General features: G+C 40.6%; 1 protein-coding gene across 1 annotated transcript in view; it reads right to left on the bottom strand.

The window, feature by feature from the left end:
- Window positions 1–25,559, bottom strand: part of LCP2 (lymphocyte cytosolic protein 2) — a 58,222-nt gene that overhangs the window by 12,309 nt on the left and 20,354 nt on the right. The window contains exons 4-14 of the mRNA XM_089531808.1: window positions 23,896–23,951; window positions 20,555–20,602; window positions 19,125–19,162; window positions 16,005–16,200; window positions 14,586–14,692; window positions 12,539–12,608; window positions 12,232–12,315; window positions 7,779–7,799; window positions 5,040–5,061; window positions 4,852–4,956; window positions 3,720–3,750 (exon numbers count right to left, since the gene is read on the bottom strand). Of these exons, the coding sequence (XP_089387934.1) occupies window positions 3,720–3,750; window positions 4,852–4,956; window positions 5,040–5,061; window positions 7,779–7,799; window positions 12,232–12,315; window positions 12,539–12,608; window positions 14,586–14,692; window positions 16,005–16,200; window positions 19,125–19,162; window positions 20,555–20,602; window positions 23,896–23,951 (778 nt within the window). The remainder of the gene's footprint in view (window positions 1–3,719; window positions 3,751–4,851; window positions 4,957–5,039; window positions 5,062–7,778; window positions 7,800–12,231; window positions 12,316–12,538; window positions 12,609–14,585; window positions 14,693–16,004; window positions 16,201–19,124; window positions 19,163–20,554; window positions 20,603–23,895; window positions 23,952–25,559) is intronic.

Genomic DNA, 25,559 nt, shown 5'->3' with positions numbered 1-25,559 from the left:
TTTTGATAAGAAGCATAGGGGCTGCTCACTCTGGGAGGGAGAGAGTGGGAAGGAACTGAATTCTACAGACATTTACTGTAGCTTCTGTGCCTTAAGCATCCATACAGCAAAATTCCTTCTTTCTTTTCCTCTCCGAATCCCATCTGCATTCCCATCCCAGCCATGTTGTAAAACTTTGTTTTTGTTTTTGTTCTTGTATGAAATTTAGCATGCATTTTTCCAAACACGTTTTCTGTAACATAAGCATCCATTGATGTTTTTTTCCTAATGCAGACATGTTTTTTTTAGCTGTACTCATTTTTTTATCTGTTTCCATTTTTAAACTATATATATATATATATGTTATAATTTGTATGAAATGTACCACAAGCCTCACAGATTGCAGACCTCTAAGGCAAGGAGTGTTCTGTCCTGCCAAAGGTCTTGAGTAGTGTGAAATGAGTCAATTTAGTAAGTATCTGGAAACGACTCAACTTTGATTTTCCAAGGTAACACTTTCTAAAGTGGCCAAATGAGTCTCACTAGTTCAGCCAAAATAATTTTATAAAACATTCTGAGTCCAAAGCTAGCTCTTGTATTCTGCTCACTCTTTCCGGTGGCATGAGTGGCCAGAAGTGCAATCTGTGGCCAATGACCATCACTGACAATAAGAAGGTTTGAGCCTAAGTGTAATAAATTAAATAAGAATCACTTTATATGTATCCATGCTGTAAAATGTTATGAATTTGATATCACTTTAATTGTCATGATTTGTAGTTTGGTCAGGTATCTTTCTTTAAACTACAATACTAGAGCTTTTTGGCAGAGAATTCTGAGTACCCCTTGCCAATCTGGCTTGTTTCTGGACAACAACAAAACAACAACAACAGATGATGAAAAATGTTGGAACTAACTAAAGGTTTCTTTATTCAAACTTTCTCTTTGCACTGTCTATGGAAACCCTACTAAAAGAACATGAATGTGACTATGTTCATTACACTTTCTGGATTACCAGAAGCAAAGACAAATGGTGTGATGCCTAAAGGCTGCCATCTCCAGTGAACAAAGACTCTGGTTTAATTTAATTTTGTTTATTTAATTCACAGACTCTATAATGGACATTTGCAGTTGTGCAAACCCATAATAGAGAGTCCAGTGCATCCTTGAAAATGAAATACAAGACACAACATTGGAAGGCAGCCACTGAAGAAGGGGTTGCTCATTTGCAGATGGCTTAAGGAAGAACCTTTAAAGATAAGACACCTGAACAGTACAGTCTAACTCCCAATTAAAATTATAAGTGATACACAGCATAAACTTAAAAGCCTCCTAATGCTTTCAAAATGTTTTGTTGCTATTATTCTATAAGTTGGTTTTCTTTCATAACAGTAAAGTTGATACTCTGGCTGTAGAAAAGAAATTATTAAGGAAATAGTATAGTTGGCTTTTTTATTCTTTAGGGCCTCATTTGCACTGCAGAAATAATGCAATTTGACCCTGCTTTAATTGTCATGACCCATCCTATGGAATTCTGGGATTTGTAGTCTGTTGTGGTATCAGAGTTCTCTGACAGAGAAGGCTAAATATCTCACAAAACTACAAATCCCAGGTTTCCATAGCACTGAGCAATGGCAGTTAAAGCGGTGTCAAACCATTATTTTTGCAATGCAGATGAGGGCTGGAAATATTTCTTTATTTACTCTTACATTGTTTATATGCTGGTACTTGAAACGAGGACAAGTTCCTCTTTTATGCTATCTTGGTAAAACTACAGAAATTTTATTCTTTCTTTACAAAATTTTGAGAAACTCAGCAGAACTGAAATAGTTGTTTTAAGCTTATTATTTGGTGTGATTGGTCAATATCAATCATTTTCACTGTACTAGGAGTTGGTACTGATAAGGACTGTTCTCAAATCATTTTGATGACCAAATTCTTGAAATGACAACAAATTTAAGAGGTGTCATAAAGCTGTGCCGCCACGACTATTGTGCCCCTTGGAGGGTGCAAAAAGGGGCTGCTTTTTGTGTCTCCTTTTCATGTGCTCCAGAGGCCGGATCGGAGCCACGGCGTGAGGTTGCTGCAGCCTCGATCTGGTCAGGAAAGGGGTGGCTACATGCCGCCCCTTAAGGACAATCTGTACAGCCCCTCTATGACCTTTTGAACATCTTAAATGAAGACTTAAAAGATTCATCTGGGGGAACAGAAAAATAATTACATATTTATCCAACTATAAATTCAGGCAGAACCATTTGTAAATGAAATAAAGTTTTAATGATATAGGGAAAGAATCAATGAAATTGTGGGAGGATAAGCTGGGGCTTAAAAGCTGAAAAGTTCCAAAAGGGGAGGCTCACTTCTCATTGCACCCTATGCATTTCTTTTTTTGTTGCTCCTTCCTTGTTTCTTCTGTTTTCATTGGAATTTGGAATTTGCACACTTTTCTTAACATGAGAGAAAGAAACTTAGACCCTGTGCAGACCGGCCCTAAAGGCCAGTTTGGATGCAGAGTCTGGGTGTAGCATCCATATAATGCATGCCCTGGCTGTCCCAAGGCGGTGTGATGCTACGCACCGCACCACATGGCGTGTGGCATCACAGCGCTCCTCTGGCGCAGCATTTACACAAAGTGCCGAAGGAGCACCGTAAAGCCACACTGCCGTGGCTATCACACCCTTTCCAGGGCACAAAAAGGAGCCGCTTTTTGTGGCTCCTCTTCGTGCCCTGGAAAGGCCAGATAGGGGCCATGGCATGTGTTTGCCGTGGACATGATCCAGGGAAAATGGAGGCGGCTGCAGGCTGGCACTTAGAGGCGGTTTGCACAGCCCCTTACTTTGGATGTGTTGTGGCCTTGACTTCTTAAATTTCTCTTTAAAATAGAGAAACATTTTCAAATACTTGTGAGACAAGAACTTGGGATTTTCTTTTTCATCTGTATCGTTCCTTATATCCTTGTGTGAATTCCTCTTGCCTAATTCTTCTGTCTTTGTGGCTGACATTTATAAAGAGATGCTACTCCTCAAGACAGGTAGATATATATTTACATTTTATTTAGGTTACATTTTTGTTTACAACCTGTATATGCTTGCCTTGGTCTTAGCCTATGCAAATAAGTGGAATATTTGGGATCCAATTAGACTAGGCAATTTCTGAAAGGGCTGCTGTGTGAATTACTTTTGTTTTATTTCTAAAAATGGTTCTAGTTTTTGTGTTTTTACTTATGATCACATATTAAACATTTTATTGTGACTTGACATACTGCATTCAGTTTTAACAATTTAATAATTATTGTGTATGAAACTTGGACTCTTAAAAACAGAAGGTCTGGAGGGTGTAACATTAGTATAATTATTTAATTTGCTCAGTTATAAATTCTTTCTCTATGCAGTCATAGCCCAGTAGTTGTGCCCGAGTCAATGCCTTATATTATTTTCTTATTTGCTAGTCATATTATAATTGCTTAAGCTGGGCTATAACTTTTTATTACCATTACCCCATATTTTATATTATTCACTGTTATTTAATTAAATATTGCTTTTTACCGTCTTGTCTATTGTTTCAATAAATGTTAAACTACATTGTAGTGACATACCAAGTGTCGTGTGTGTGACCCTGAATTTTCACTTGTTCAAAATTACAAATCCCATTGTTTTATAGGTTGGGACCATGGAATTGAAGAACTGTAAAAAAGCTATAATTGTCTAGTATGGACACACCCGTTGTCCTAAGTTTATACTCACTTCTGTCTTTCTTTCTGTGGTGTGATTGCTCCTAGAAGAGATTTTTTTTAAAAAAAATCAGAAGCATGAATTGTTTGTATAGTACAAATTAATGACAGATGCACATTTAGAATATTTAAGAAATAAAACTCACAGGCCATTCAACCTCACATAAGGAGTCTTGTAGCAGGAGTACCATCAACCCTCCATATCCACAGATTTTTTAACCCCAGATTCAAGCATCCACGGCTTGAATATTTAAATATTTAAATATTTTTAAAATATAAGAATTCCAAAAAGCAAACCTTGATTTTGCCATTTTCTATAAGGAACACCACCTTACTATTGCCATTGTCTACAATGGGATTTGGGTATCCACAGATTTTGGTATCCATGGGGGGTGCTGGAACCAAACCCCAGTGGATACGAAGGGCCCACTGTATTAAAAATTTCTGATGTTTCTCTGTATGATGCCAGAGGAAGCCCAGAGTATTCTTTCTCTTTGCAAGTGAACAAAAGGGCAAACTGCACCTTAAAGAGGCCACATTTGACAATAAAAGCAGAGGAAGGAATATGTAGAGCAGCATGGAGCTGCAAAGAGGTGCTAAACCTATTCCCTGCCAGTCTTTCCCTCTAAATCACTTCTAACAAACTGTTTTAAACCTGGCCATATCTGCTACCTTTCACAGAGACACACTAAGTTAAAAGAACCTTGGAAGGCAGTTTTATAAGACAGTTTTATAGAAGGAAAGGAAAGGTAAGGAAAGGAAAGATGGTGGAGAAGCAGCTTCAGGGAGAAGTGTTACAGTCTGCCCTGTTCCTTGCCCCCATCCATGATAAAAATGATTTAAATCCACTTTACCATTTTTTCCAGAATTTGGCACAATTTGCATGAAGCCATGCACAGTCTCCCACTGTGCCATCTAATTTGTTCCACTCTGTCAACCTCTGTTTTGCTTCTGGGAAATCCTGTTGCACTTATGTTGGGTCCTCAAAAATGAGAATTTTGTTCTTTGGACTTCTCACAAAGCAACACTAGAGGTCGCCCTTATCAATTGCAAAACTTTATGGAGTGGAATTGGGAAATCAACATGTATCACTGATCTATTACTATGTGCAGTAATTTTTAAATAAATAAATAAATATAGCTTACATAATGGGTGGTGGCTTCCTTCGGGAAGGAGGAATGTTTCTTTCATGTCTGTCTGTTGATGGCACAGGAGGCTTCTGTATCTTTGCTAACTCTTGCCCCAGCGATCTGAAACAAAAAGTGTAACAGCAACTAACTGTCATGTAACAATTCTGAAAACATATGTCACCAAATAATGATAAAAAATTTACCTGAGCTGTGGTGTCAAAGACTGTAAGAGAAGAAGAACAAATTAAAAGGAAGGATAACCATATTTCAAAAATAAATTTAACTGTGGTAGAATCTGAAAAGATCTCTTACCATTTCAGGATATGTTTTCCCTAAAGAGATTTTAAAATGAAAGGAAAAAGATTAGTCAGGGTAATTAGTTTCTTGCTTGTAACCTACCAATAATTGGGCTGAAAAGGAACTAGAAGCTTTGTGACATTGCTTTCAGTTTGCTACTGTTACTACCACTCAAATCTTCTGAATTTTGGTATGAGTACATTCTCCCTATGGCTCCAAATGGACTCTGTACTGTGAGCAACCATAATCCCCGAAGCAAGAGATCGCATCCACGCTATCCCATAAACACATCAAACAGAAGAGTTTTGGAATTGCAAATGAGAAACTTTAATACTTCCAAAGTCAGGAAGATAGGTGATATAGGCAGGATGTTCTTCCGAACAAGCCCGATAAGGATAATTTACAACTTCATTCTCACCCCAGACATTGCCAGACCAAGTGATCCTTTACAATGTAGATTCAGTTTCTTTGATGTAAGATGAACACCTTTGCCTTCAGGCTAGTTTTGGCTTATAAAGGATCTCCAAAATCCTTTGTCAGTGGGCTAGTTGGAAAGCATGGGGACACTCTGTCACTGTGAATTCTAAGTGGTTCCAATACACCGTTTCCCACCACTCCCCAGAATGGCCATATCCCACACCATCTCCATCACAATTAGAGTCAAGCCTCGTCTTGTGTAAGTATCGCTGCTAGTTCAGCCTCCAACTATTTCAGAGCTAACTCCTGATTTCCTGAGTCCTTGTATGTATGTATGAGTGAACGTGGATTGTGGTGTAATTTTCCCTCTTAATAAAAGAAACAATTCATTTTCCAGCGATGGAGGTGGAAACATCCTATAACGTGGGTTGATTCCATCTCTTGCTCCGAAATAGGCAGGAAAAACAGACTTGAAGGAGTCGCCACCAGAGGGCGCAACCCCCTCCATCCCTCAGTCTTTTTCCTGCCTCGCTCCGAGTAGGCTGTGTTTTTCCTTTTCTCCTCCTTCTTTGTCTTAAAGATTTTAATATTTCTTCTAATATTTCTTCTATTCTTCTTATATTCATGATCTGTTCTCTCCTGCAAAAAACAGCAATGTTTTCTTTAGTCTTTCTCTATCCCTTTGCCTCTCTAACGGCTGAAACAAAGCCAGGCAGGGAGAGACAGTTCATAAGCTGCTGTGCTGTGAGGCAACAAGGCCCAACTCCAGCATTAAAGAAGAAAAAGACAGACCAGCCATGTCTGGCCGAAGGGGCTGAAGGGCCAGAGAGCCCAGGTGTGGCTGGAGGAGGGAGATCCCTCTGTCCTGGACCAGATGCGCTCCACTTCAATCTCCAACCCCAGGAAGGCGTCTGTACAGTGAGATGGATATCCCAAAAGGAATTGGCACGGTGGAGGAGGGAATATTCCCTGTCCTTAACCAAAAGGCGCCACACCGCAGTCACCATCCCCAGAAGGGGTTTGGGCAGTGAGATGGACAACCTGAAAAGACCTTGGCACGGCTGGAGGAGGAAGAACCACCTGTCCTTGGCCAGATTGCGCCCACTGCAGACATCAAACCTGGCAAGTGGTTTGGGCAGTGAGAGAGAGACAGTAAAAGCAGACTTCAAGAGGTGAGTGATGATCCTACTTCTAATCCTAGGTTTGTGGGTTAAGATTTACTCCAGAAGTTTGTTTCTGGCTTACATTGCCAGTTTTCAAGGAGATTTCTTTTACCTCAATAGTGTGATTAGAGAGTTTGTTTTCTGGCTTACATTGCCAGTTTTAAAAGAGTTTCTGGCTTGCATTGCCAGTTTAAAACAGACCTCACCACAAAAATACAAATTGAGAGTTTGTGTCTGGCTTGCATTGCCAGTTTCAAAGAGACCTCAGTTGCACAGAAGTGCAAATGGAGAGTTTCCTTCCAAAACCAACTGCCACCGCCTCCTCCTCTCCTTCCTCCATGATCCACTTGGACTGAAGGGATCAGAGAGGGTTAACAAAAGGATTTGCCAGGTACATCATCCCCTAGTTGGATTTTTCAGTCACTCCTTTGGAGAAATTTGCCTAAACAATGTATTTATTGTGCTCCCCTTTTTAAAAGAAGAGGCAAAGCTGCAACTTAAGGTGTGGCAGCCTTTTTGTTTAAGGACACCAAGTCAAGTCAAAAGAAGAAAGGCCTGCTGCTTCTGCTCCAGTCTGCCTCTCTTAAAACAAAATATTAACTGGAGTTCATTCCTCACAAGAGGAATCTGATCATATATATATATATATATATGTATGTATGTATATATCAAATACAAATAAAAATGAGGGCCCTTCGGTAGCTCCTGAAAGCTCCTGAAATCTCTTAGACTTTTGGGGTCTGATAATATTTTATTATTACTATATTTGTTTTTATGGTATTATTGTATAAGACAATTAATATATTGGAGTTTAATGACACCTTTGTACAATTAAAACTGGAGGATCCTGATCTTCCTCAAGGAAAGGATGTTTTCCCCCGTCCAAACTTGGGCCTTCAACACCAAATACTCCTTTTTCATACAAATGTTATGAAGGTCATAAGGCCTCCATAGATTGTTATTGTGAGACCAAATCCAATAGCTCTGTGTGTCTGTATATAGTTACTGCTCACCTCAGTTTGTTATGGGAATCAGCAGATCCCACTTGTGATTGCCATAGTTTATGCTCAATGAAAGTTTTTTCTCCTGTTTTCATTTTTTCTAGAGCTATGTGTAGCCTACAGCACTTGTTAAAAACAAACAAACAAATAACACTTGAGGTCAAAATAAAGTTCTGCCAGAACATTAAAAAAGGGTTTGAGATAGTGGCTATGTCAGGAGACACTAGCCTAAATGTGATTTGATACAATCCAAGACCACAACTGGTTTAGTCCCAGTACAACAACAGCTTTGATCAAAGAAATTGACACATAGATGTCGATTACAAACAAAATCTGACATTTCCACCTCTTACTGGAGACCAATTGTTTAGAATAAAGTCTCTTGGCTGAGACTAAGGATAACAAAAAGACCTTACCATCTTTTATTTAAAAAAAAAAAGGTTCTTTCCTATGATATTATTATTATTATTATTATTATTATTATTATTATTATTATGATACATTCCTCAAATGAATAATGAAAACAAGGCCCTGACTTTTCTATATTGTCTAGATATGATAATGGAGAGCCCTTAGAGATCAAGATCGCTCCATCTTCTGACTGAGCATTTTGCAGTGTTACTACACAATGGTTAAGATTTTTAAATAACATTTTCGAGGCCACCCATCCACTCCAATTATTCTACAAAAAACGGTCTTGATTTGTCATAAGGCAAAGGTGACTTTTCTTAGACCAGGGCCTTCAATCCTAGAGACACTCTTCAGAGCTGTCTTCACAAAGCTATCAGATAAGAGTGGGATAAGCCTGCCACATTACACCTAAATTCTGTGTCTGTTAATAAGCTTTATCATTTACCTTGACAGGTAATGGCAAAACTACAATTCTAACCAATGGATGACTCATTATAAGCCTTGGGTTTCTCCCGTTTATACTCAAGCTTTACGAGACACACATTCCCTCTCTCTTTCACACACATACATATACAATATACATGTATATATACGTACTCTAATAAAATGACAGATAAACGATCATAAACAGCATCCTCCTTGGCAATTAGGGCTGCTTCAACTATGTCATTTTCTCAAGGGCTGACCTTATGTAGGCTAAACATTTTATGAGATCCCTCATAATCAGATAAACATAAAATTATATCAAGACAACCTACAAAATACTCAGAATGGCTGCTTTCTCAGCTGATGCCAAGCCAGATATAATACAATTTGACATAAGGCCACAGGCAGCCTCTATATTGGTCAAGAGGCAGATTTTAAATAAAATCAAACAAATAAACTAAACCACAGACATGTGGATGCCTGTTCTAAACAAAATTTGATAATTTGATTGGTGATATACTCTTTCAACAATCACTGGATCCAATATTGATAAAAAAATTAATGAAAAGGGAAAATCATTTGCTTTTTCACATAATAATAAAAAATGAGGTCCCTTCATCAGGGACAATCCTCCTTTTCCCCCCATAGATAAATGTAGGACATGACATGGCCTTCATCTTCCACATTTACATGCCACCTCTGTTGAGTTGACTTGAATCAAGAAGAGGCTTCCTTTGGAAGACACATCTGGTGGTTCTCACATAAGTGATATGCCTCAGTTCACCCACCCATTGGTTTGGGGAGCTTTGGTAAGTCCCACGTTATAGGATGTTTCCACCTCCATCGCTGGAAAAAGGAACATTGGGTCTTACCTGTGAGATGTTCGTTTTCAGCGATGTACGTGGAAATATCCTCCCCACCCAGAACTGAGGAAGCTGTTTTCCCTTGACTTTGCAAGAGTGGTTGTTAGTTAGTTATTTTTAGTTTGACTTTATGATAGTTTCCATTGATTATACTTAGATTTGCATTAAATGCTCTCTGAGTTTGTTTTCTATCCTCGGCTGTAATATTGACTGAGGGATGGAGGGGGTTGCGCCCTCTGGTGGCGACTCCTTCAAGTCTGTTTTTCCTGCCTATTTCGGAGCAAGAGATGGAATCAACCCACGTTATAGGATATTTCCACGTACATCGCTGAAAACGAACATCTCACAGGTAAGACCCAATGTTCCTTTTAGAAAATTCTGCCTCTGCGAAATTCCTTTGGTCTCTTTCCCCTTGGTATACATATGGGAACGATCTCTATGGACTCTTGTAGCCAGCCCAATAAGTAATTGAGCTAATTAAAAATTCCCCTAGAGAGATTCTTGGCTACATTGTCAAGGCACTGCTGCAGTCTGCTGGGGCTGTTTTGATCCTAAAATGCCCCCTCTCCATGCAGTTGTCCACTCCTGCTTTAGTGGAACAACACAGGACTTTTTCACACAGAGGACCTATGTGCTTCCATCCCGAAAATGGTTAAAGTGTTGGCATCTTGGAAAAGCAAGCAAATTTGCTAATGCTTATCACACTCAGAGCACAACAAGGGGTTAAAAGCACATTACATAGGCAAGAAAGTGGATTGAAAGCGAATTTGGGTTTCAGACAGATGAGGCCAAATACCGTTGCTAGATTGGAAATAAATAACTTTTTTGTGCATGCTCCAAACTGTCATTTGTACAAGTGCATGCACACACATGCTTCAGAGAGGGATGGGAAACTGGGGAGGAGAATCCTCTTTGCCCCAGAAGCTGTTTCAGAGAAGAAAAGCTGAGGTTTCCCTTTGCAAACTACCATAAAACCACACACACACACACACACACACACACACTAAAGAAAAAGAGGACGGGGCTGGCCCATAAACCTTCCTGGTTTCAGCAAGAGCTGAAGCTCCCAGATGCCCTTCTTTTCCAGGACATATCCTCCATTTCTCGCTCATGTACAGGAGGAATTCCAAAATGTCCTCTCTCTCTGCCTTCTCCCACCAGCTGTTCCCTTAGACTTAAGGATTAGAGGCTGCAAAAAGAGGAGACCAGCCACACAAGGGAAAGAGGTGTGTGTGTGTGTGTGTGTGTGTATCCATTTTAAAAACAAGGCTGCCTCCCTCTCCTTGGCGCAGCAAGGAACCATGGGAAATCTGTGAACAGGGAGAATCAGGGACATGGTTTTCAGACTGCTGCAATTACGTGAAGAAAGCAAATTCATGAATGAACTGGAAATGAAAACATGGTATTTTGACGAATATGCTTATTCCCTAATTCACCTCACATTCTGTCTGGATTCTGCCCAGTTTGTGCACAGTGTTGTCTGAAAAGCAATTGCAAAATTACCTCTAATGCCCTGGATGACCCTGCATTATGACCAGTTTAACCTTCCAGTTTTCCCCATGTGAAAAAGTCCATAGAAATATTTGTTAGCATATTATTTCAAATAATGTGGGAGAAACCTATGAAATAAATCCTTTCTTCTTTCACACGAATACAGCAGTGAAGCAAGACTGAGGGACTTTTACAATTTTTGCAATTGTGCCATGATCGTGAATACACAGGGACTGTGAAGACAGTCCTGATTAGTAACTCATTCATACCAATCATTCTGGATTACATATTCTTGCAAATCTGAAGACTTTGTCTTCAACCTGACTGAGTATATGGCAGGAATGCACTATCACAGGAAGGGATGCAACCCAGAATTATGCATTTGTAACTGTGATAGTGAATTCCTGCCATATACTCAATAAAGTTGAAGACCTAGTCTGCAATGTTAGAATTTATAATTCTTAAGAACACAGTTCATTGAACAGCTCTCTTCAGTGCCATATTTTTCTAGTGTTCAATATTTGTTATTTTACTCCACTTTGAATTTCCTCCTTTTGGGAGCTCCCTTTCTTGTTCAAATCAGTTGTGCATCATGATGAAGTGCCATTTAAAAAGTTGTAATAATGAATTAGTACACTTTTTAAAATCCTCAGTTGATCATTTTTCCTTTCTATGATTTTTTCTCTGAGTTTTATCTAGTTTTTTTCTGGCTAGTTTGAAATATACACAAAAGAAAATACTTGAGTTACAATTAGTCTGCCCTATTGATCACATTTGCAGTTATCTTTTCAGTTTTTCAGTTGTTAAGTGCTTACCTTAAGTAGCCCATAGTATCTTTCTGGAACCTCATTTTCCCTCGGGTATCCCATTTGCACCTTGACCGAGTCACACACTCTCAACCCCCCAAATCCCATGACATTAGGGATATCATAAGTCAGAAATGACTTGAAGGCACACAATAACACTCCAATTGTAGTTGGTTTATCATATTAGAATAACACTACCAGTAGTAACAGTCCCTAAACTGAGCGGGCAACTGTGGCCCCTGTGGCTGTATCTGGTCCCCAGATCCCCCCAAACAACAAATTTGGTAAACACATTATTCCTAGAGACTTATAGGAACAATAGATACTGTCTAAACATTCACCATGCCCACTGTAAATGGTTGAAACCAGAAATGGTTGAAACCAAAATAAGTTCCAGTTTAGTTTGTGGCTGGTAGTTGACCATTTTGCAGAGGATGTAGTCCATGGGGGAAGCATAGAGGTAACAACTGTCTCCTCTGCCCTTCACAGCTGACCACTCCTGCCCAGAATAAATACTAACCTGCTCCTAGGATGTCTCTTTCAAATGGCGGCCCAGAACGATCCAAGGGGGGCTTTTTGCTTCGATCCACAGAAGGAGCTGGAGCTGAAGTGAAACAGATACACTGGGTACAAATTTTGTACTAGAATGGGCCTTAGTATAGTTTCCACATTACCACTATTATATAAAACAATATCTCTTTTGAGAATTGTAAGAATAACATCAGTTCAACAATCAAATGAAAAGCTGTGTAAAAGTTGCCAGGAAAGGCAAAAAAGATTGCTTTGTGTTTGTGGTAATTTACAAAGCACTAGATTAGGATACTTACGTTTAAAGGACCGAATGCTTTTTTCTCTATTGCTTTCATTATTGTTCAAAGGAGAAAGGAAAGGTGGCTGCTGAAACAATAAATTCATAAATATTGTGGTCAATAGTACTATAGTTACAGACTTTGATTTGTTGAGAGTACCTAAGGGCATTTCATAGCTGCTAACCTCAGACCAGTATGACCAAATATTAGAGACCTAGTATTAAAAGTCTAACTGTACATAGATTGTATATATATTTCTCCAGTGATTCTGGAAATAGATCCAACCACAGAAAAGATTTGTAAAACAGGGAAATAAGTATGTACAATGTATGATCAACCCAGGGCTTGTGTATACTTGAATTGGTGGTGATCCTGATACGCTATGTTCTGAGTATTATGTACACATGCAGGGTTTTTAGGTACCTGAAAGTTATTTCGCAGATAGTTCAGGGACGTCATGTCCTGTCTCCAGGACCCAAGGGAAGGACTCTGAGAATGAAGGCTCTGATAGAGAGCCTGTGAGCCCAGAGAACATGCTAGGTCTGCAGTGGCAGGAACAGAATCTCCAGCAACTACAGGAGGAGAGTTCCCAGCAGCTACAGGAGCAGGGGTTCCAGGAACCATCACTCTACAGAAGAGCCAGATTCACCTATATCTACCCCCACGGAGACACATCATGACAGAGAAAGATGCCAATGGTGCAGTGTTTATATAGGAAGCACACTGGAATTAGGGAGAAAGCTATGCTAGTGCTGTGTTCCATGTCTATTTACCTGTTTGCCTTGAACTCTGGATTTTTTACTACTTTTCTGGACTATCCTTTGGACTGCCTGGACTGATTACTGAACCATGAACAACTTGCAACATACTGGACTACCTCTGTTTCTGAGCTGACATTTTAGTGAGCTTAGACACACCCTCTCTCCTTAAAATCCCTGGGAGCTCTGTACCTTCCTGCTGGGAGTCTGGTTTGCTTCCTAAGTGCAAAATAAGACAAGAGGGGAAAGAATCAGTTTTCCCATTTTCCTGAAAAATCTAGATGTGCACTAAATGTGGTCAGTGGATTTGCCTTGGCAGCCACAGAGGAACCTAGGCTCTGTGGGCAAGACACCAGGAGGTGACGAGTCCCCAAGAAACATCCAAAAGGTTTGAGCACTGTGGTCACATTTTTAAAAAAAGAAAGAAAACCCTAAAAAGGCTGCTGCATTTGTGCCCATAGCTGCAGGCTGTGATCAGCCATAAAGAGTATATACATCCCCATCAAAACATACGCATGGAATCAAAGGAACTCCCAATCTTGCTCCCTCTCTCATGCTGGAGCTCAAAGTTGTGCCTGTCATCCTTGCCAAATAACATGCAGCATATCACAAGCCTCTATAGTGGCTTGCAGCAAGGCTGACACTGCCATACAGCACTCCAAAACAATCTCTATCCTCAGTAGTCTGCTAGTCAGTGATTGAACGTGATAGTGACTAGGCAGGGCAATGGTAGATTACATACATGTGTGGGATGATTTATCACCTGGTTCCTGCTTATACTAACCAATGGGCATGTGATAACCAATATTGCCATATCTAGGTTGGAAAGGTCTCTGCCTGTCCCAAACCAAAAGTGGAAATACATATGTGCACATCCTGGACTAACAGGTAAATAATAATAATAATGCAGAGCACCCACTGCTGTGGGGCTGAAAAAAAAATCAGGGAAGCTTATTATTTTACATCAACACAACCTCTTTATGGGAGAACCAATTTTACTCTATGTGTACACAAGCACTTAGACTCTTCATGTTGAATATTATTTTCATTTCATTTTACCATCCAGCTGTAACTGGCATATACCTTGTGACCTAGAAATATGTTGGAGATACAACAGAATAATGTACACATTTGGAGACAGTTTCAAAAGCAAGACTAAAGAATTGTTGACTAGAAAGGAATAGGAAACCTGTAGAGAAAATGATGCAATGATGAACAGTGGCTTGTGAATCAAAAGTGGCCTATATCATTATTCCTCTGAAGAAGAAGATGCTAAAAGGAACTAGCTGGAAACCAAAGAAACATACCACAGTGCCTCTGCCTCTGCACATTGCTGGGACAGGGGAAGATACAGGTCTCTGTGGTGGAAGAGGAGGTTGGAGAGATGTTTTGGATCTATCTGTTGTAGGTCTGTCTAAAAAAATACATCAATAAGAACATTAACAAAGCACATAAGAAAAACAATTTTACTGTATTTGCTTTTTCTCATCAAGAACTGCCAACACTATATATTTAAAGTCAGAGAACTTACGTATTTTCCAGTGTATAAGATGACTGGGCATATAAGGCGACCCCCAACTTTTCCAGTTAAAATATAGAGTTTGGGATATACTTGCCCTCTTCCAACGCACACCAAATAAATTTTTTTTAAAAAATCAGATTTGATTTCAATATAATTCAAATGCTTATGACATGCAGGTACTTAGCAGGAAAACTTGTTATATACAAAGCCTGCTTGGATTGGTCACCTCTGCCTGCATGCCCTGTCCTTCTTGTCTCCAAGACTATCAGAGCGGTAGCACAAACATGGCTCTTTTTTCCATACCCCGGGCGAGTTTGCTCTGCCTTCACTTATACCTTCCCAGTGAGGCACCCCCTCATGTCGTCATCGGGACTGCGTTAAGTCACTTCTTTCCATGAATCCTGATGAGTGGATTTTCTTCTACCGTACTTGTACAGCGCCGACCTTGCTGCTTTCATACAGTCGCCAAATACGGTGGGGATGTGGCCGCAGCCGTTTTTGAGCTCCCCCCACCATATGCAGCGACCGCAGATTCTTCAGTCCAGCTCAGAAGTTTCAGCACCTGCCCTATAAGATGACACCCGGCATATAAGACAACACCCGACTTTTGAGAAGATTTTCCTGGGTTAAAAAGTAGTCTTATATGCCAGAAAATACAGTATATGAAGTCGAGAAGACCTTAAGAGCAAAGAAAGGTGTCATCTCCTGAGTCAGCCCATTAGTCCTTCTAACCCAGTACTGCAACTGATTGGCAAGTCTGTCCAGAGTCTCATAAAGATTTTTCCAAATTCTGTATAGACACACTGGTGAATGAACTTGGGATCTTTTAAATGCAAAGCAGATATTCTAGAAATGGATTGCATACCACATGTTTCAAAATTTATTTAAAATGGAGATCTAAATTTTTAAAAAAGCCAGTAACTATAGCTGGGTTTGTTTTATTTGTTTGTTTTGAAAAAATCTACAGCTCTTATCCAAAGCCACATATTTCCCTCTAATTTATTATTATTATTATTATTATTATTATTATTATTATTATCATACTTTATTTATACAGCTCTGTAGATTTACACAGTGCTGTACATACAGACAATAAAATCGATAAAAATGAAACCTGCCAATGGCGTACATTCTACAAAATATAAAACAATAGATAGTAATACAATACTTTGATCAAATAAGATGCTTAGAACCAGTTGTTTACCTATGTATTCTGAGGTGGCTGGTATTGGTTTTGAAGGAAATATAACATTACGAAGTGTATCATCGTTATTGGATGGAGGAGGTTCATAATCTGCATCATTTCCATCATCAACGCCATCTTGATCATTGGGTGTTTCATAGTCTACACCTCCTTCAGGGTCATCTTCATCTGGACTTACATAATCATCACTTTCATCCTGTCCAAACAGAAATTCCATTCTGACAAAATAGCTTCACACTGCACAGTTGTCTATTGTTGTAATGAAGTGTGACTTTGTGAAACAGAGAAGCAGGCTACATAAGAAAGTTTCAGAGATAGGAACTCTATCTACCAGGAGATTTTTGTTGTTGCTGTTGTGTGCTTTTGAGTCATTTCTGACTTATGGTGATCCTGAGGTGAACATATCACAGGATTTTCTTGACAGAATTTGTTCAGAGGGAGTTTGCTCTTGCCTTCCATTGTAGCTGAGAGAGCGTGACTTAACCTAAGGTGACCCTGTGGATTTCCATGGCCAAGCATGGAATTCAAACCCTAACTTTCCAGTGTCCTAGTTCAACAGTCAAACCACTGCACTGAGCTGGTTCTCTGACCCAGGAGATTAGGATCATAGAGTCATAGAGCTGGAAGGAGTCACACAGACCATCGAGTCCAAATTCTGTTCAGTACAGGAAATCCAGCTAGATCATCCAGCCTAACCTCACTTCTCTATGCACTTTGCTTCCATTGTCAAACAGCTTTTACTGTCAAGATATTTAATCAAAATCTACCCATCTGTAACTTAAAACCATTAAATGTGGCCCTACCCTCTGGGCCAGCAGAGAACACATCTGCCCCCTCCTCTCTATGACAGCCCTTTAGATATTTAAAGAATGCAACCATGCCACCTTTCAGTCTTCTCTTCACCAGGCTGAACATGTCCAACTCCCTCTACCTTTTCTCTTATGTTTTGCTCTCCAAAACTCTGATCATCCTTGTTGCTTTTCTCTGAACCCATTCTAACCTGTCTGTATCCTCCCTAAAATGAGGTGCCCAGAACACAACACAGTACTCTAGATGAGGCCTAACTTGATTGCAATGATAGGGTCCTAAAGCAAAGAAGATTTATGCCCTTAATTCTGAGAGTCTGCTTAAATAATGCAGTTTTTACTGTGGATAGCAGGGGTGAATAAAGTGCTACCCTCCGCATATATTAGTCCCGTGTTTTATTTTCTTTTGGTTTAACAGTCCACAAACTCCCTTTTTAAAAACTTTCTAAGAGAAAGTGAAACTTTTAAAGAGAAAGTGCTTTTAATTATGCATATGCTGCTTCTTTAGATCCTGACCTCTGTCATATAGAATCATAGAGTTGGAAGAGACCACAAGGGCCATCCAGTCCAATCCCATTCTGCCATGCAGGAACTCACAATCAAAGCAGCCCTGACAAATGGCCATCCAGCCTGTGTTTAAAAACCTCCAAAGAAGGAGCCTTCACCATACTTCAAGGTAATATGTTCCACTGTCAAATATCTCTTACTGCCAGGACATTTTCCCCAATGTTGAGCTGGAATCTCTTTTCCTCTAATTTGAATCCATTGCTCTGTGTCCTATTCTCTGCAGCAGCAGAAAACAAGCTTGCTCCATCCTCAGTATGACACTCCTTCAAATACTTAAACAGGGCTATCATATCACTTCTTAACCATCTCTTCTCCAGGGTAAACAAACCTAAGTCTCTCCTCATAAGGCATGGTTTCCAGACCCTTCAACATTTTGGCTGCCCTCCTCTGAATGTGCTCCAGCTTGTCAATATATATCCAGCTCCACCTAGCCTTGTGTGCTCTGCTAGTGAGATATTCATGTTTTTAACCATGCACCTGCCATTCAGTCTGTGACAACTATGGTCTACTTTTGGACTATTTAGATGGTCAGCTTCCTAGAACCTGAATTTTGACCTTGGGGTGAGGTCTGCTGAAAATGTGGTAAATCCAACCAATCTTCACACTTCCCCTCTACCTCTTTAAAACTCCAAAATAGTTTACTGGTTGGTTTTCCTGAGCAGTCTTAGGAACTGGGATAATCCAGGATGTTTGCCAATTTTTATTATAAACCAAGCACTTGAAACTTGCTTCCACCCCAAAGAAACTGAGGGGATCATCATATTTTCAATATCAAATCCTGTAAATGGTTCCTGTTTGAAAAGTACGTGTGTGGTAATACAGTATTTGTAATCATTTAATTCATTTCAACAGTGGTGTCATTAGGGGGGTGCAGGGTGTGTGGATGGCACCAGGTGACACCCTACGAGGGTTGACACCACATCTCCTCAAACACTTACCTTATGGCAGAATAGGGCTGTGGCATTCTATTTAAATGCTTTAAGAGATGGTGGGATTTGGGTGAAGCTCAGTGAGAGGAGAAAGCAGAGGCCCAAGAATTTTTTAAAATTAAAATTTCAAATTTCAAAATTTTATTTTTCTAAAAATAAAGTATACTTTTTATTCTTTTAAAATTTTCATTAAAAACATCACATTTTAATCAAATCTTTACTATGTATATGTAAATACATAGGTTGTGCATATGATATTGTAATTTGTAGGTATAATTTTAATTTTGCTAGGTGCTTATGTCACAAGTATTAGCATTACATTCAGTAGTATATGGGCATTATGATATACGAGGAACATTAGTGCAAAGAAGCATTACTAAGGATTCTGTATGATGTGAAATGGGAGGGTGGCACCATAAATCAATGGGGAGTGACATCATGAGCTACCGCACTGAGTGCCACCAATCCAAGTGATGACACTGCCTCTTAATATCATATACAGCGTGCCCGCATTACACGCGGGTGCGCTTTATGCGGTCTTGAGTGTATGCGCTTAAGCCATGGGGAGCGGCGGGGTGCATGGGGCGGTGCGTCCCATTCAAATGAATGGCTACGCAAACCCGTGGTACCCTGTGCACCGCTGCACCGCCGCGCACGAGCCCCATTGTTTCTAATGGGGCTTGAGCATAGGCAGAATTCACTTTACATGGGGGGTCCAGAATGGATCCCCCATGTAAGGCAAGGGCCGACTGTTGTGATATTTGCAGCCATTTAATTTCTTTCAACCACCTACATAAGCAGTATATAAGCATACTTACAAAAGAAGACCAGCCATCACCCTCCTCTTGTCTATATTCTGTGGAAGAGCAACAACAACAATCAAAGTAAACCTTGGCACACAGAAGTGATAAATTTTTATGTCCAACATGGTTCCACAACAACCAGTTAATGCACTGCAAGAAGACTACTCATAAGGACAGCCAAGACTGATTCAAACATGCATATTGCCTGATGAAATTATCACAAGAACTTTCTGATGTTAGGGATTATTTATGAGATCTGAGCTGAATAGTTCAATGGTCTCTATTGTGGCACAAAGCCCTCCCTCTTTGCCATCTGATGTCATCCAGCCTCGGAGGGAGGGAAAGGCCTGCCAGCTTCATCAGGCCTGGCCTAAGTAAGAAGATGAGCCCTCCCTCTATCTGCCATGGTCCAGGCCTCGCAGGGAGAGAATAACCACTGGACATATTCCTCTTCCCACTGCCATTCCCTTCTCCCTAGGTGTCATGCCTTTGGGGATTGCATGCCTGAAGGCAGGAAAATGTCCAATTAACTAACTGTAAACCACTCTGAGTGCCTTTCTGGCTAAAGAGTGGGGTATAAAATAAAGTGTGCCTCAAGTGATCCGGAAGCTCTGTGTTTTACAGAAACCTGCACTGCAGACATCAAGTGATGAAAATGCACACATATACTCTTTGAAGCAAGAGCACAGGGTCTGTTTGCAATAACACGTTATCACAATTCTGGTTAAATTGAATAGCAATAGGCAGGTCCACTTTTTGTTCCTTACAGCACATAGAGTAGCTATCCCTAAAATAGAAAGTATTCAAATCAGCAAGGTTTATTTGAATAATAAAATAAGGACATGGGACTCAGTTTTGCATAACAGACAATCCTGGTGTAGATACAATGATATCCAACATGTCAAGAAGGAATGTTAAGTCCACCAAATGAGAGAATTTAAGATTGCATTGATTGCTGCAGCCCCAGGACAAAGCTTGAGTTGTCATATAAATTAAGCTGAAAACTTAACAGTAACATCTAATCTCATAAAAGCATGTTGAAAAAATAAGGGTTGCAGTAAACAACAACAACAACAAGAAGCGATAAGTGACTGCATAATACATCCATAATGTAAACTGCCTGGCCATCAACAGAACAATACACAGATTAACATGGTAATCGCTCCTCCTTACCTAGGATCACACAGTATATATATACCCACTCTCTTCCACATGAGCATTCTCTGAAGATGCCCGCCACAGATGCTGGCAAAACATCAGGAATGAACTCTTATAGAACATGGCCACATAGCCCGAAAAACTCACAAAAAACTATGGATGCAGGCCATGAAAGCCTTCGACTTCAGACTGAAACATGTTTAAAACATAACTGAATATGGACAAGACAGCTTCTGAATATCTGTATACGAGACAGAAATATACTCATCAGTAACAACTATTTTTACCTGTATTTTCAGGAATCTTCTGTGTTTGTGTCCTGTAGTAATTGGGAAGAAGGAGGAAGAAATACATAAATTACTGCTTCATCCCTTAGTTATTAATTTAATATAACTAAGATGAGCACAGCACTATTTATCACACGTACAATAAACATTTTATTTTAAATGAACTCATACTGGCAGAATGTATCAAAGTAACAGCTTCTGCAAAGGTACAATATGAATGCAAAATCCCTTCTATGTACAGTAGGGTCTCGATTATCCGATGTAAACTGGCGGTCCCATAGGTCGGATAGTCAAAAAAGTAAGATAATCCGGAGGGTCATAGGATCATGGCCTAGTGTTGCTCTGGGCCTAGTGTTGCTCTGGGCCTAGTGGCGGTGGGGCTGCTTACTGCTTGCAGCCTGGTGGTGGTGGTGGCGCTCGGGGCAGTCGGGGCCTGCGGTCTGGTGGGGGTGGTGCTTGGGGCTGCAGCCGCCTCCGCGCCTGCGGCCTGGTTGGGGTGGCGCTCGGGGCCGCTGCTGCCTCCGCATCTGCAGCCTGGTTGGGGTGGCGCTCGGGGCCGCTGCTGCCTCCGCATCTGCAGCCTGGTTGGCGTGGCGCTCGGGGCCGCTGCCGCCTCTGCATCTGTGGCCTGGTGGGGGTGGCCCTTGGGGCCGCTGCCACCTCCACGTCTGCAGCCTGGTTGGGGTGGCGCTCGGGGCCGCTGCCGCCTGCACATCTGCGGCCTGGTGGGGGTGGTGCTTGGGGCCGCAGTCGCCTCTGTGCCTGTGGCCTGGTGAGGGTGGCCCTCGGGGCCACTGCCACCTCCGCGTCTGCAGACTGGTTGGCGGTGGGGTTCAGGAATGCTGCCGCCTGTTTCTCCGAGCCTGCAGCCTGGTGCTCCGCACCTGCCGCCTCACTTGGGGCCTGGTGCTGGGGCAGGGCTCAAAGCCATGCCTCCTGACCAGTCCGACGTCAGATAAACCAGAACGTCGGATCAACGAAGGTCGTATTAACGAGACTCTACTGTATTTATTTATTTGCTGGTATTATATCTCACCTTCTTTCATGACTCCCTCACAAGATAGATTCCAACATAAGTAATTTTAAAAAGTCCCAAACCCCCCTCAAAATTGATGATGGCGTAGATTACATTTTTGAATTTGGGATACATCAACCTTTTATTGCACATGTTTTTGCCGACACCACTGTGTGCATGCATTCCAGGTAACATCTGGCTAGAATCCGAGTTCAGCAGGCCGATTTTTAAAACTAGGAGCTTCCAGGCTTTGAAAATTGGCTGGCTGAACTTGGATTCTAGCCAGATGTTACCCAGGATGCATGTGCCTGGAGGCGTTGGCGGCAAAAACGCATGCGATAAAATCCGTATGTATCCTAAATTTGAATTGAATTCAGCAGTTGTAAGGTGATTTATTTAGATGTGTGATAAGCCCCCTGGTCTGTACTGTCCTGGAAGTAATTTAATAATTACTTTCTTTAGTAATTGTTCCAAGTCTTTTTTGTTCTCTGCAAGTAGAAAAATTTATGATAAACCATATCAACAAAAAGTATGGAATTTTCTAGTGCTGAACTCTAGGCCATCATCAGGTTCCTGTTCTTATGGAAGAAAACTCTAAAGGAGACCTATGACCGTCTGACGCAAACATTGAGTGACAAGTGCCCATCATATCAAACTCTAATGTGAAGAAGTGGTATGCCAACTTTCCACGTGGAGATTTTGAGACTAAAGATGCAGCAAGGTCTGAGAGGCCTTTGACTGTGTCAGCTCCTGAAATTGTTGAGCATATCCATGACCTGATTTTGACAGATTGGCAAATCTCAGCTAAAACAATTGCTGAGACACTAGAGATATCCCAGGAGCACACTGGGTTTATAATTCATGAGCAGTTGGCTATGCAAAAGGTGTCAGCCAAGCAGGTGCCAAAATGTCTGAATGCTGACCGGGGGGAAAAATGAGTGTATATCTCCAAGTTGATTTTGTAGTATTTTGAATGACCTAGCGATAATTTATTGGAACAACCCATCACTGTTAATGCAAGATGATTACATCATTGTGGCCTGAAAGACACATGCCAAAAGGTGCGGCTTCAGGGCCATAGTGTGTAGATGACAGATACCTCTGGATCAGATGGAAGCTGTTTTGAGGCTGCCTAAGGTGGCCCAAAGCCATGGGCAAAAGGAGTGGTTAAAAACTGTTCCTGCTGACAGCTCATTTGATACAGTGGTGGCTGCTCACTTTCAGACCAGGCCATCTGTTCGCAGCGGTCCCCACCTGACTGGGGGTTGATTGTGGGCAGCCAGAGGCCACTCCAAGCCACTGGTTTGCTTTGCTCCTGTGATCTGGAGACCAGACAACAGTCCTTGCAGTAGTGGCATTCAGATTCTCCATGGCCAAAGATATTCAAGACTCAAAGGTTAGCAGGAAAGGTCATAGCCACAGTTTTTGCGATAAGGAAGGGTTTTTTTATTACCACCCACAAAAGAGCCAAACAGTTAATGTAGAATATTACTCTAACTTGCTATGCTGATTAAAGGAGGGAGTGAAGGAAAAATGGCAAGAGAATGGTGTTCTCTTTTTGCAGGGAAATGCATTTGCTCACTAAGCTGGAAAGACGAAGGAGGTTTTAAAGAATTTGTGGTTTGAGTGCATAGTACATCCACCCTGTTCACAAGATCTTGCTTCATCTGACTATTTCCTGTAAGCAAATACTTAACAATTTGTGATATTTGTAGGCAGATATATCATATCACAGTTTGAAAGGAAGGAAATTTTGAAAAAAGTAAATATTTGAATGATTCGGTGGTGATAGCAGCAACTGAGCAGTATTTCAATGCCCAGAGACCAGAAGTTTCTTTGGAAGGATTAAAGAAATTTGAGAAATGATGTGCCAAGTGCATCAAACACCACAGTGAATATATGGAATAGCATGTAAGTTTCATGGCTCTTTGTCATTTCCTTCTTGGTGAGGCCAAGAACTTTTTGGCACCCCCTCATACCTGAAAATCTTACTTACTTGAGCTATTATTATTATTATTATTATTATTATTATGAAGTGCTGCACTGAAGTATTCTAATCCGCTTGTCTGGATTTTTAGATGAATGTCTGGATTAATGTTAGTTTTTATACTGGACTAGTTTTTGTTTTTGTTGTTCCTTCACTGAGTAATGGTTGCAATATACACAAATTATGTAATATAACTACTTCAGCTCCCTCCTCCCCTGCAATTACAACCTTATTTATGTTTGAATGTACACAATTCCTTATTGTCCAACAGTTCTGAGAAGAAGTTGCTTACTGTCGGTACAATAGCTTAATAATAAATCCTTTCCTACCGTTTTTGAAAGAAACCCTTTCTCTCTTCATGTCGATTTATTTCCTGGCTCAGCTTGCTTAAAATTCTAAAATTAAAAACAACAACAATGTGTTAATCAACCAAGCATATTTTGATGAAAGACGAATCTGTGTTGTAATGCATATAAAGTTGCCAGATCACAGACCCTGGCAAGTTTCCCTGGTGGGAAATGAGGGTGCAAATATTTTAGTTTTGGGGGCTCATCTCCAGGCAAGAGGAAAGCACTGTGTGCAAATCTTCAGCTCAGCTGGTAGAGCAACAACTTGTTACAAATTGCAAGGCTTATTTAATTTCTTGCTGCAAGTCGCGAAGACTTTCCAAGAGGTTTATGCACTTACTTCATTAGCTTCCTCATTCCCCCCTCCCCAGTGATTGTGGTTTCAAGAGCAGTTCTGCTCTAAATCCAACTTCTGGCTAGAAGCAAATCGTAGTTATGTGTCTTCAGGTCTTTTCCAACTTATGGCAACACTACAGTGAGGGTTTTTTTTGGGGGGGGGATGACAGTCACCGAAGGTCACCTAGCGGGTTTCCATGGTTGGATGGGAAATTGATCCCAAAACTCATACTACTACAACAAGCTGGCTCTCCTAGAAGCTAGATTAAAATATTTTTTATCCTGTTTCCCTATGTAGTGAGAAAGCTGTAAAATGCAGTGGTTTTGCTCTTCAAAGTCTTTTTGTTATTGTTGCCAGAACAATAAAATAACAGACAATGGGACTCACTGTGTGCAAAACTTTTTTGGCACTGGAAACAGCAAATTCTATAGTTGGTAACTTGTGTTCTATAGTTAACTTCCTTTGAGTCAATCTCAACCCATGGCGACCCTATGAGAGAGAAACCTCCAGGTCTCTGTCCTGAACTGCTCTGCTCAAATCCTGTAGGCTCAGGGCCATGGTCTCTTTGACTGAATCAATTCATCTAGCATGCAGTCTTCCTTGATTTCTACTCCCTCCACCATGCGTAGCACTATTGCCTTCCAGTGACTAATGTCTTCTCACTATGTGGCCAAAGTACGGCAGCCTCAGTTTTACTCTATGTAAAATTCACATTCGGTTTTTTGGAACAGAAAAAATATTTTTCAACAAAGAAAACAGCATTTTCTGCAATAAAGGTAATATTTAATCTCAAGCAAATTTTTATCAGAATAAGTCTTCTTGTATCAAAGAATACAAGTGGGATATGTATTCTCCTTGTCAGTATTTCTCAACATTTGAAAAACATTTTTCAACTTTTTTTTCAAAAATATCCAAATATTCTTTCCATCTTTACCAGAAGGACACAAATAGAAACTAATAAGAAATAAATAATATGCAGCCAGCTGAAGAAGAGTGGCCCAAACAGTGAAAAGATCCTTGGTTCTTGTAACCGATGCTGGGCAGATGACTGAACTTGCCCTGTCCCCTTGCAGGGGAGACTCATCATGTAGGCCAGAATATCTGGATCCTGGAGGTGGGAATGAATATGGCTTCCTCTGTCACCCCCTAAGTCAAGAGAGGTCTCCAAGGGAATCAAGCTCACGTGTCACCATTCTCCAAATCTAAACACATTGAAGGATGACAATAGCCTCTCTATGGTCTCCCAAGGGTGAGGTGGGTGGTAGAGAAATAATCTGGCCATTGTGCTGTCATAATGGAAGGTCATGGAAGAAAGAGGC

Source organism: Sceloporus occidentalis, unplaced genomic scaffold, assembly GCF_023333645.1.
Source record: "Sceloporus occidentalis isolate IW3139 unplaced genomic scaffold, rSceOcc1.0.p SCAF_1, whole genome shotgun sequence".
Taxonomy (NCBI): domain Eukaryota; kingdom Metazoa; phylum Chordata; class Lepidosauria; order Squamata; family Phrynosomatidae; genus Sceloporus; species Sceloporus occidentalis.
This window is presented reverse-complemented; position numbering and strand designations above follow the sequence as displayed.